The sequence below is a fragment of the Lycorma delicatula genome, chromosome 1 (genome assembly GCF_047948215.1).
Source record: "Lycorma delicatula isolate Av1 chromosome 1, ASM4794821v1, whole genome shotgun sequence".
Lineage (NCBI taxonomy): Eukaryota > Metazoa > Arthropoda > Insecta > Hemiptera > Fulgoridae > Lycorma > Lycorma delicatula.
In genome coordinates, this window is record NC_134455.1 from 78,533,854 (window position 1) to 78,546,759 (window position 12,906).

The 12,906-nt window shown below is 28.5% G+C and overlaps 1 protein-coding gene across 1 annotated transcript in view; it reads right to left on the bottom strand.

Moving 5' to 3' along the window:
* Positions 1-779: 779 nt before the first annotated feature.
* The window catches only part of LOC142319475 (zinc finger protein rotund-like), a 131,972-nt gene continuing 119,845 nt past the window's right edge, over positions 780-12,906 (bottom strand). The window contains exon 3 of the mRNA XM_075356799.1: positions 780-2,644. Coding sequence (XP_075212914.1) covers positions 1,523-2,644 — 1,122 coding nt within the window. The 3' untranslated portion in view covers positions 780-1,522. The remainder of the gene's footprint in view (positions 2,645-12,906) is intronic.

Below are 12,906 nucleotides of genomic sequence, written 5' to 3' on the forward strand. Positions count from 1 at the left end.
AAAAGAGTGGAAATCATTAATTTTTTTTTTACAGTTTTACAGAATGTGAAACATAGTAAAGAATGGCACAAGTTTTATATTATTTTTTAAAAATACATCTATATATCCAATGTGCATAGTAAGCCAAATAAAAAAAAAACAATATTTGTTGAAATATAAATTTGTAAAATCACTCTTAAAAGGTAGATGACTTTTATAATTCGAAAAACAACGAGATTAATTTTTTAATATAAAAATATAATACAAGTTGTATTAATGATAATGTATTGAAAAAATTAAAACATTTGACAAAAAAAAGTAATAAAATTTATGATTTTTTACTAAAATTTAATAATATAAATCTCAGCTGATTATATCACAAAGATAGACAATAATATTATTGGTAGTCAACAATCATTTGAACACAAAAACTTATATTTGCGACATATTTTATTCCGTTCTAATTAAAATCGTTTTATTATTTATTTATTTATAGTTTATACAAAATAAATTTAATGATAATAATAATCATTTTATAATAATTACCCCACAACCTTGTGTGGAAATAAAAACAAAAAAAATCACAATAAAAGTTTTTTTGTTTTTGTTTATGAACACCATATTTAAAAGTATACATTTAATTAAATAATATTAAAATTTCTATCGGGCAATAATAATTATAATAGTAATAATAATATTAATAACTATAATAGCAATAATAATAATAATAATAATAAAATAATAATATTAATACGAACGGTTTCTTGTCTTAACAATATAGAACAAAACCGACCATCAAATTTAACAAAAAAAAACCTAAAACTTAAAAACAACTGTACATGAGAAAGCATTCAAAATGTCAATACTTTTTTCTATTTACAAGTGACGTTTAAGTAACAAAGAGGAACAACATACTGTTAACTTACATACAATCTACACGCATGTTTTTATCGTACAAAGCCAATGAAAATGATTGCAGACATTACACACGTTCACGCTTTCAGTATCACTCTTTGTCCACATAACAATCTATCATCGATAATTTACTTATTACTTTAATAATATTAATTATTTTACAAGAAATTAAGAAAATACTTCGATTCCTTTATCGTATTTTTTTTTAAGTACGAATTTAAATGTTTTTCCTTTTTTGAAATCATTAAATTAATATGCTTAATAACTACATCAAATATTAAAATTAATACAGGATATATTAAAGAAACATCCTGAAAGTAGGCATAATCACACAAAAAATATTTTTAAAAACGATCACATCACAACGGACAGCAAGCTGTTCTTTTTGTTGATGAACCCATTTTAATCAAACAAAATGTTTTCTAAAAAAAATCATGTCCTACACACTCATAAGTCAATATTGCTAAACCTTTGAGAGGTAGTATTATTGCCAAGAGCACCGATCGTCACATCACAAGTTTTACAATTCCGATTTCCATAATTATCCTGTCATCACCAAAAATAATTATCGATCACTTCACTAACGAATCAGTCACGTTTACCCCGGGTACGTGATGGGGGCGTGCCATTATTGTGTTTTCTCTTTTAAACCCTGAATCAGATGTTCGGTAGACATTAATGTAGGACCGGGCTGATGAGCGTAATTCCGGATCTGATGTAAAGATATAAGTTGATTAGGAAAACTGTTGGCCGATACCGTTTTTGGCATTTCCATAGCTACAGAAGTCTGAACACCACCGGTTAAACTTTGAATCTGTCCGCTAGAAGTGACGACCTTTGCACCGGGAAAAGCTATCGCGTTATACGATAAATAAGCGGGCCTCGGGTCAGAGATCTGATGATGATTAAGGTGGTGATTATGATGATGAGGAGGAATTCCCATAGACTGAATGGGAGTAAAGGCGGAAGCGGATGAAGTATTATTCTTCGAATTGATGACGGAATCGTGGTAATTTCCAGGAGAGGAGGCGTTTGGAGTCGGTGGGGGTGCGGGTGGCCGTCCTGTGTTGTGATCTTCACCGTTCATGTCTCGGTGGAGATGATCGGATAGTACGCCGTTTCCTTGCTGTTGTAATGTCTCGTGTTGGCTGAAGGCGTCTACTAAATTATTTGCTGTATCCGGCGATACTTTCGGCCAGTAATGTGGATTATCCAATGTAACGCGTGGAATACCTATAATAGGCGGTCGTTTATCGGTGCGTTCGGCATGTTTTTGCATATGTTTTGTCAAATAAGTTTCCTGCGTGTAACTTTTACCGCAGTATTGGCAAATATGTGTTTTAAGATGTTTAGATTCCTTATGTTTAGGGATGTGTTCCAACAAAGCGGGTTCGTCCGCAAAACACTTATAACAGGAATTACACTTATACGGCTTATCCGTCTGATGACAGCGCGAGTGCGATTGAAGGTTACTGAGCTGGGAGAAGGCCTTGTTGCAACCGGGATGTCTGCATTTATAGGGCTTGTCTCCTGTATGAGTTCGGATGTGTTGTTGGAGATGTGACAGTTGAGTGAACTTGCGCTGGCAGATCTCGCAACGGTACGGTTTGATGCCCAAATGGATGCGTGTGTGCTGGCTCAAGTAGGAACTGTTGGCAAACGTCTTACTGCATTGGGTACACTTGTACGGTTTCACCTCACGCATATGTAGTTGTGAATGTAACTGCAATTCCGACTTAGAGCCAAAAATCTGTAACATAATTTAAAATTATGATTACAATAATCATCATATGTAAGTATTACACAAAAATTAAACGTTTTATAAAAAGATAAAATACAGAAATAAAAAGGAATACCTAAAATGACATAACGTTTAGATAGGTAAATTGAAATAAATGATAATGGAAAACAATCAGCCAACAACTTTTACGTATTTTCTAAACAATGATACCCTTGATAATAATTTATCATATAAAGTTTTTTTTCTATCAAGGGACACATTGTCTTTTGCATCAAAATTTTAGGGCGCTTTATAAAAATTAAAATATTAGAATCTACAGAAACTAACCAATTTTGAACAAGATTATTACTGCTTTAGCATCAATAAAATAAATATATTTAATAATGCTATTATATAAAACATAAAGGCAGAAATAATTCGTTATCACGGAAGAAATTATCTTATATAATCTCTTCTTTCATCTCAGGTTCGATTACACGTGTGCAATCCGGAATAAAAAAACAACAAAAAAAAAACAGTTTTTAAATAAACAGCATTTACTATTCCACGAGTAACATAGCAAAATAACAGTAATTTCGTTCAACGAAATAACTATTTAATTTTTTTTGTGAATTCATAATATAAATCAAATTACTGTATTTTTAAAGTTTTTGTGGAGTAGAAAAATTGGTAATAACTAAATTATTAACATAATAATATATATATCTTTTCATTTGTATAAAAAAAAGGGTTTTCAGTTGTAAAATCTTAATTCATTTAAATGACAAGTAAAAAAAAAAGCTGACAATAAAGTTGTTATATTTTCCACATTGGTTATTTATTCTTATACAATGGAAAAATAATGATATATGAAAAAGTTAAAATATTCAAAAAATCGTTATACTTTTACTTTGATCGGGTTTCCTACCTCAATATTGCCCAGAAACAATTTTTTTCACTACTATTACGCTTAGAAAGACAAAAAAAAAATTTGGTTAAAAACATGTAATAAATGAAAAGATGCCTTTTTGATTTTTGGGGAAGGGGAGAATTTGTGTACTGTGCATAATATAAAGCGGGGTAATATTTGAAAAATTTTTAGAAAATTGACCCTAAAAAATTATCTATTATCTAATTATCACCCTCTGGAGATATTGACCCCAAACCTTTACCAACAAATTCCTCTATAAATACTAGTCTCCCACATATGAACACTACCCTCACCTTACCTGTTTTTGGGGTCCCTGGGCCATGAAACGTCAAGAAAAGCAAAAAAATCGAAACCCCAATTTTTGGTTGAATGCCATACTACCTTCTTGTAGAATAACTCTATAGATATAAGATGCCAGGAACACTTGAAAATAGGTATTTATATCCATTTTAACGGTGTAAATTTGATCATTGGTGTTCGATTAACAATACTGTTTCAAAACTGATTGAATTTAATTATCATTCAAAAAATAAAATAAAAACACCTTGTTAATTATTTTTATACTTTTTAAAAATTTATTATAAAATTTTAATTTACAGATCTCGGCTTTTATATGTCAGATAGATAGTTCCCGTTTCCACAAAGATATTATATAAATCACTTCTTTTACAAACCCTTTTTCAATATGATTTCTTCGGTTTAGTGAACTACTGTAAATAGAAAATACAAAAAGATAAAACAACTTTTTATACGTATTGTATATTACTCGTACATGTTAAAAAAAAAGTACAATATGTAAATAATGGTTCACTATTCATTATCGCATTAAAGTATTCACTGTACAGTATTTGCATCGTTTAAATGCAATATGAATTCAAGTGCCTTAATTATAATTTCTTTTACATAAACTAAAGTGAACTCATAAGTGTAAAAAAAAAATCTTTTAAATAGTTTTTAAATAGAAGGATAATTGTTGTAGCTTAATATTAATATACATATATTTATTATGGTATAAAATTAATAATTAAGATCTTTATTATGTAATCATATAGTAATATTTTAAAAATAATTATGACGCGGTCTATAATTGCGTAATTGAAGCTGGATATAGAATGCTAAAGATTGTTAATAAGAAAGAAAATATTAACACTAAATGTATGAAGTCCAATCAAAAAAACAAGCTGACAACAACATTGTAATACATTCCTAGCACTTGTTATTTATTCTTATGTAGTAGAAAAATAATGATACATGACAAAACTTAACTAAGATTTCTTTTTTTGGGGTAGGGATAATCTATGATGAAGTTTTATTATAAAATTATCATTATATGTTTTAATAAACCAAAAAAAAAATTAAAAATCTGTATTTTTTCTTTTCCTCAACCTCCAAAATTACTTTCCAAGAAAATGTTTTAATTTTCCTACTTTAAATGGAAGAAATAAAATAAATTTCGCTGAAAAATGAACAACTAATAAAAAGTAACCTTTTTTTTTGTGGTGGGGTGAATATGATAAAATTTTATTTTATAAAATTATTAGTAAAAGTTCATTATTTGTTTAAATAAACCAAAAAAAGTTTTAAAAATTAAAAAATCTATAATTTTAAACCACGATCGACTCCTCCAACAATCTCTAAAAATTTTTTTTGGGTCCCTTGCATTACAGCTATGCGAAGGAAGACATATAAACGAATTCAGTTAAAAGATGACAGGAAAGTAAAAAGAAGGAATTTAAGGCAGATACTTTATTTCCAATGAATAATCATGTTAAAAAAAAATTATCGATGTCTAAATAGAAATGGTAAAGTTTAATAAAACTGGATTTTGTTGGAATCTTTGCACGAATTTTGTTAAAAGAATAAATTACACGAATTTTCGAATCCATTAAATATGACTGAATAACGGAAATTTAATTGATGAAATTTGCTTAAAACGAAATGTTAAGCGAATAAATTAAAGAAAATAGTTATTTCAGATGGTGAAGGCATTATTATATGTCAGGAATTGTCTGCTTCTATAAATTGAATGAATTTTTTTTCTTGCATAGCGTGTGGCCAGGTCTGTTTAAGACAAAGGGTGTCCGTGGACCAGAGGAGTATAGAATAAGAGAATATAAGAAGAAGAAGAAAAAGAGTGGGGTAAGGAAGGGCTAATAGGATTTTGATGGCAGGTCGGGCAGGCCGGTCGGCGCGGGTATTCCAGTCTACCGGATGATTGAGTCGCCGGAAGTGAAGGCTGTCATTACCCAACCGCCTTCTTGTCCTTTCCGGTACAGTATATACAGCATCCAGTTTTAAACTTTCTTATAGGTATACTCTTAAAAGAACTTAAGTATTAGTCACTATTGTTTAAAATACTAATTTTTTTAACGATTATAATCCTTGTTTATTATTAGATGGTAGTAATTAGATTCATACATAATAATATATAATATGAATTTCATTATTATGTTTTTAAAAATATAAGTAAATTAAAATAAGTGATAACGTATTTTCGTTTTGTACAAATTTTTGAATTCTAATAAGCAAATAAATCCATTATTTTTTAGTAATTCCAAAATAAACCAGTAAATATTTATCATTAGAAACTTGAATACGGAAGATAAATAATTTATACGTGTACTGTAAACCAGTAAAATTAATAGCTTTAATCACAGAGATTACACAATTTATCGGTCCAAACCTGCTTTACGAGTATCGTACCCCAACGGGATAGAAAAGTCAATATCAGTTAATTGGAAACATATCTAAGTTTTACTATCCTGGCATTATAGCTTTCTAGAGCTATGCTGCAAGAAGGAAAGCATGGTAATCAACCAAAAAATGGTATACGGTTTTTTTCATTTCTCGACGTTTCGTGATCCCAAACAAGCAGACAAAGAGTGGGGGGGGGGGGGGTCAATTTTCGTACGTACGTATGTAGTGTGTACGTGTGTTGGCGTGTTTGAAGCTTAATAACTTATCACTAAATGTAACGATTTTGATGTAATTCAATACAGATATTCGTGTATATGAAGCAATTTATATGTAAAAGTTTGGAAACTATATCTCCAAGGTGGTGGTGTAGATTGTTTCTTTGTTAGGGTGGTGTAAATAAAACTCAAAATTTTGCAAACATAACCCCACTTTATATTAAGCTCAGTGCATGCGTACATGCTTGTCTAAACATAAAAAAAAAAATTGCCCTCAACTATCCCCTTCCCCAAAAATGTAAAAAAGCTATCTTCTTATTTATTGCAGAATTTTTAATCGATTTCTTTTGACTTCCTAGGCATAACAGTGTGGCCCGTAAAAAATACTGGGCAATACTGGAGGTGGATTTCTTGAGATGAATTCCATTAGCCCTGATGTCCTACGATGGGTGTCAAAAAATATGATGCGAAGGGTTCCGACCTTCCTTTAGGAAGATGAACATTTCCAACACTTGCTGTTAAGACATACCGTTTGTGTTTAACTACACTACATGAATCAAATCAAATGTGAGTCTTTGTATTATAGTTCATAATGGAATTATAGTGTACGGTATCATGGATACGACAAAATGATCTCACTTTAATAAGAATAAATTACCAACGCTTGGAAAGTATAAACAACTTTGTCAGATTTTTTTTTTACTAGGTTTCAAACAGTCATTCTCTCAATAATGTGGCACCCAAGCATCTTGCATTTATATATAATTTTATACATAACAAAAACGGTAATTCCTACTATCGATATCATTATCAATTAATTTTAAGTTTAATAATAATATTCGGAAAATAATAGAATTATTCGATTCATTATCAGTATCTGATTAAAATCATATAGTAAATAATCGAAAACTATTGATGTATTTACGAAAAGAAAAACCTATGTAGTATACTCAGAATATATAGCGTTTAAATGAGATAATAAATTAGATAAAAAAAGTAAATAGGAAATTAATACAATGATGTATCAGAAATGCGGATGATTTGTTTGAAAAATAGCCTCATCGCTTTGGACGGATCAGACATATTCACGTAGATTATCCTTCTACCTTCGCCTTGGCTACCAATACACCTACAACTCGCTTAATTAACATTTTCATCATACTTTTACCACCATAGTTATCATTCTACATCACAAGAGATAATTTCCGTTTCATTCTCTTTTATAGATTTTTAATAATTTTACCATATTTTCATTATAATTTATCAGTTTTCCCTTAATTATATATAATTTTATCACTCTAAAAATCAATCTCAAAACGATCGCTCTTCCTTTACCATTTTATTTTTCTGGATCTTTTCTTTGTTGATCATGTATAAAAAGTAGGTGATTTATTTATTAGCTATCAAATTTTAGTGAACATAAACACACAGATTTGTCTACCTGGGGTATCTGAAATTGCGTTGGCACTATTTGTAAAACAGCAGAGGATATATAGTACGCTAAATCACGTTGTACGCAACAAAAAGCTAGTCGCCGGACCAGGGATTTATTTTCATTCTGCTCATCTACTAAAGTCACTAAATTTTGTGGAGTAATACTATCTATCGTAAACTTCTCTTTTTGTAGTTACACTCTTGGTTAAATTATTTAGTTTTAATAATTTAAAATTACAATTTAAAAAACTTATTTAAAGATAAAAATAAAACTGTACTTATTTATAATTAATAAATCTGCTGATAATGAATGATAGTACTGGTTTGGAATATGTTTTGTAAACAACAATATCCAGAGACAAATTGTTGTTTGAATATATTTTGATTAAATCTGTTGGCAACGAAAAATGCATATTATTATTGCAATTTTCGCAAATATCTCCTCCATTGTCGGTTTAGCTACTTTAAAAGATTTTTTGAGGCATTTGGGGGTGGAAAAATTAACTGGTGGAATGGGATGATTAATTAATTTTATCTTTAAATCTCGATGTAAGCTTAAAATGAATTAAAGCATGAGTAGGTCATAGTGTATAATTTTATTTACGTCTTTAATACATCCATCAGTAACCGTATTGGGATATTTTTTTTGTTGAAATCGTTAAATATCTTCGACAAGTAAAATTTAACTGAATAAAACTTGCTGGTTATTTTTAACGTACTTGTTTTGAATCGATTTGTAATAATACAGTCTTTACGTCCTTGTATGAAGTACCAGGAAGTATTATAATTGCGAAAAATTTCGGTTTCCAGATTTCAACGGAAATATCCATTTTGACTAGTTTCAGCATGATGTCTGTACGTCACCTACCCTCAAAGTCCTCAATGAGAGCTTTTAAACGATATATCATAAGTGGTACTTATTTTCATTGGTTTCACAGTTACAGAGAAAGAAAATTTTAATTAATGAAATATTTGGATCTTAGGGGAAGGCACATCGGTTCGAATCCGATTTCATCTCCTTTTTTAATTTAAATATATTAATTTATTAATAATTATTAACCTGTCATAGTAAAAAACAAATTACGATGAATATAATTCAATAATAATAAAACAAAAATATGAAAAAATATCAAAAGTTATTAATGAAATAAAATTTTATGTACTTATTTTAAAAAAAATGTGTGTATGTAATTTAACAGGTGTACAGGGAAGTCATGTGGCGTTCTCATCAGATTTTTTTGTCTTAAAGTAAAAAAGAAGTTACTATTATATAAATAATAATTTGTATTATTATTTTTTCTTTTGGTTTAGAAAGATTTTAAATTTAATTGAAAAGTTATATTAACTTAGCTTTGGTGTTTTTTTTTATTTTTTTATTTATTCATCACCACGACAACCTCCATAGAAATGAAATCACGTAATAATGAAAACAAGATACCCAATATCAGTTGTCACATAATATTATTATGAACAGCTTCATCACAAACAAAGAGATCTAAAGTAAATCGTGAAAAATCACTTGAATGTATAATTAAAAAACAACACATCAAATATTACTGAAAGAATACAAAAAAAAAAAACAAACAAACAAACCGTTTTCAATGAATACTGATTATAATACTAATTAAATTTTCATAAGCTCATGAAAAATAGATACTGAGAAAAATTTTAAATGAAAAATAATTAACAAATTACATTTAGTAATTTTAAAATATATATTTTTTTGTTTCACGTATAAAAAATGTATGTATTGTTCACCGTAATAATTTATTAAGGGCAGTCGTAACTGCCTATCCTACGTTAATTCTGGCTATATTGAAGAATCATTATCTCAGGAACTAATTATGTTACAGGCTTAAAATTTTTTTTTTAGATATTGGGTATTCCAAGTAGATACTATTATAATTATAAACCTCTTCCCTAATGAAATATAAATTAATATTTGTTATAATTTTTTTCTTCATATTTTTAGGAATTGTTATTTTTTTAATGGATATGTTCACATGTCTTCATAATTCTAGATGTATTGAAATAATATACATAAAGAATAATGACAAAAAAATTTAAGTTGTTAACTTCTGTGGTTTCTAAGATGAGTCATAAATATAGAAAAATATGAATTTTGAAAATGGGATTTAAAAAATTACATAAACGAGTTTTTTTAAGTTACCCGTTAAAACTGCCCAGCTTTAAAATCTTGGTCATCAGTGTTAGCTTCCTGATCTTCTAGCTTTAGCCTTTTAATTGTGTTTATCTTTTTTCTGCATTTCTTGAACTGTTTTTTCCACCTCGATTACCCGTCAATCTTTTTTAAAATTTTTACAGTATTAATAACCGGATTGATTTCAGGATGCTGCAGAACTTCACAATGTTTACATTATTAAATGTTGACACTCCAGCATGTACTCAAAAAGTGTTTCCTTTCCCACAAAAATATTTTTTGACAACCAGTTCCAAATTATATGATTGACAGACTCGGAGTTCTGCGCCTGTCCATGGAGACATTTTTTCAACGAATCTTCATCATCAGATAAACCTTGAAATTCTGGCTTTATAGCCTGAAGAAAAGAGACAATGGAAGAGAAATTTTGTGTGAGTAAGATCAGTTTTGACTGGCAATTTACCAGTTTTATTGGCAAATTTGGGCGTCATTTGCAAAACAGCTGTGAAGCAATTTAAAAAAAAAAATATTAAAAGTTTATTTTTTAACATATAATTATGAATTGTATATCAAATGACTCAGAAAATATCGAAAAATAAACAGAGAATAAATTAAAAAAAAAACGATTTTTTTTACTTCTTGCCAGTTACGCCTCTTCTTTACTTTATTTACTTACATTACTTTATTTCTTTTACGTTAGATCACATTTGGAAAAAACTACAAATCACAAATAATTTGGAAATTTTAAGGGTAATATTCATTAAAAAACATAATTATTAAGGGACACACAAGTGAAAATTAAATTTTGAATCGCTGACATAGTTGATGGTTCTTGTGTAATGTTGTTTGGTTTACACATAATTGGTAAATTCGTATTTAATTCGACTATTATTTGTATTGATAAGAATTACTTGATTGATTGATTCGTAGTAAATATCCGTACGCTTAATACAGTCCTATATTTTAATCAGTTTGCTACTAAAAGTTTCATTTTAGTTGATGCACTAGTTTAGATTGTATGTTACCGTTAATTTTGTAAACCAGTTATGTCTACCACTAATACACGGCTAAAACCATAATATTCATTATACTGGTTCTTGTAAGAGATTATTTATTTCACTTTATTATTATTACCATTTATAACGCAAAACAATTCTTGTTTACACGTACTACAAAATTTACTTTATTTTTGAAAATAAAAGATGTGTTGTTACCTTAGTACAACTTCAGAAAACTTAAAATAATTAGAATTCATCCTTCCTTGAGCTTAAATATTAATAATAAATTCTCTTCACAATAATTATATATAATAATATTGTGACAGTTTTATTCATTCCCCTGCCACTTATCTGTAAACTTACATAATTTCATTTCATTATTAAAACTTTTCGTAAAGAAAAGAAATTATTTTTAAAAAAATTTCCTCATTAAATTACTTCTTAGCCGAACTCGATTTAAGATCTAGTGAAACTTCTAAAAAGAATAAATTTTAGTCGCCTAAAAAAGTAATATTTTCTATTGTCTTCGACAAATTTGGGCGATTTTTTTGTTACTGTTTTTCAGTTATCGTCCATTTTCTTAAAGTGATAGTTATTTAAATCAGAAATGGTTCAATTAAAAAAAATATATATATTGTATAAAGTAAGTAAGAAAATAAAAATAGCCGTGAAAAGAAACAACATAATGTCTGGATGAATTGATATTTCTAAATAAAAATGTATCTAAATATTTAAAGAACGTTGGGCGTTGTACAGTAATTCTTTAACAATAAAATAATTAGCTAGTGCACTGAATTATGAATAACAGTTTATAATAGCAGCTTTATAAGTTGATGTTGCAATAATTTTTTCATTTCCACAGAAGATATAAATTATTTTGAAAGAATTTTTCCTTTAATTAAAATTTCAAACCCATCATAAAAGTGATAACTTTAAATTATATATTTTATTCTCCATTTCTTTTGGGATAATTTTTAAAAATTGCCATTCCTGAATGAAACTGCTATTCTTTGGTCATTTTCCCCTAAGTGGAAAATCATTACTCATAGTTGGCAAGTACAATTATAAACTAATAGGTAATAGGCAATCAGAGAGTATCATTAGGATTTCTTGTGGGTGTTTCATACATAAATCAAGTCCAGTGAAATGAAAATGTAACAAAGCAAAAGAAGGAGATTTTTCTGAATAAAAAAGCTAATGAAAAATACCAGTTCAACTAGAAATTTTAGTCAAAACATGTGATAAGTTATCAGAAAAAGGTAATTTACCAGTAAGTAATACGTACGTATCTAAAGTTCTTTTTTCTCACCTTGTAGAAAACTACAGCTTTGATTTTGCATACAATTAAATACAACATGATTACACCTGCTGACAGTTTTTCATATTACTAAATTGTAATTGTAATTTTCTGAAACTTTTTTTATATAATACCTATTTTAACCAATTTTTTTTGAATTGTTAGCCTCGTTATCTTAAGACCGAAAGGGAGTACATGTCCAAAAAAACTGTCAGTAGCTGTACTAATACACCACATACATCCTCAGAAAATTTCATCCCTCCATGTTGAATGGTTCTAATGAAAAGGGAACATAAAGTTAAAAATATCTAATTTACGGAAAACGTGCCTTAAAATCTTGTTTTAGTGCATCCCTGCACTATATGACTTGTCATCTGGATTTTCCTCTTCATTTTCAGTATCCATTCCCTTCCTTAACTTCCAATTGGCTTCTTTATACATGATTGTAGCTTCTTTTTCAACTTTTTTACTCTAATTTCATCAATGTCGCCAAACTGATCAAAGTATTCACCCCCAATTCAATAGCAAGAAATTTAAAATCGTTAACACTTCCAACAGC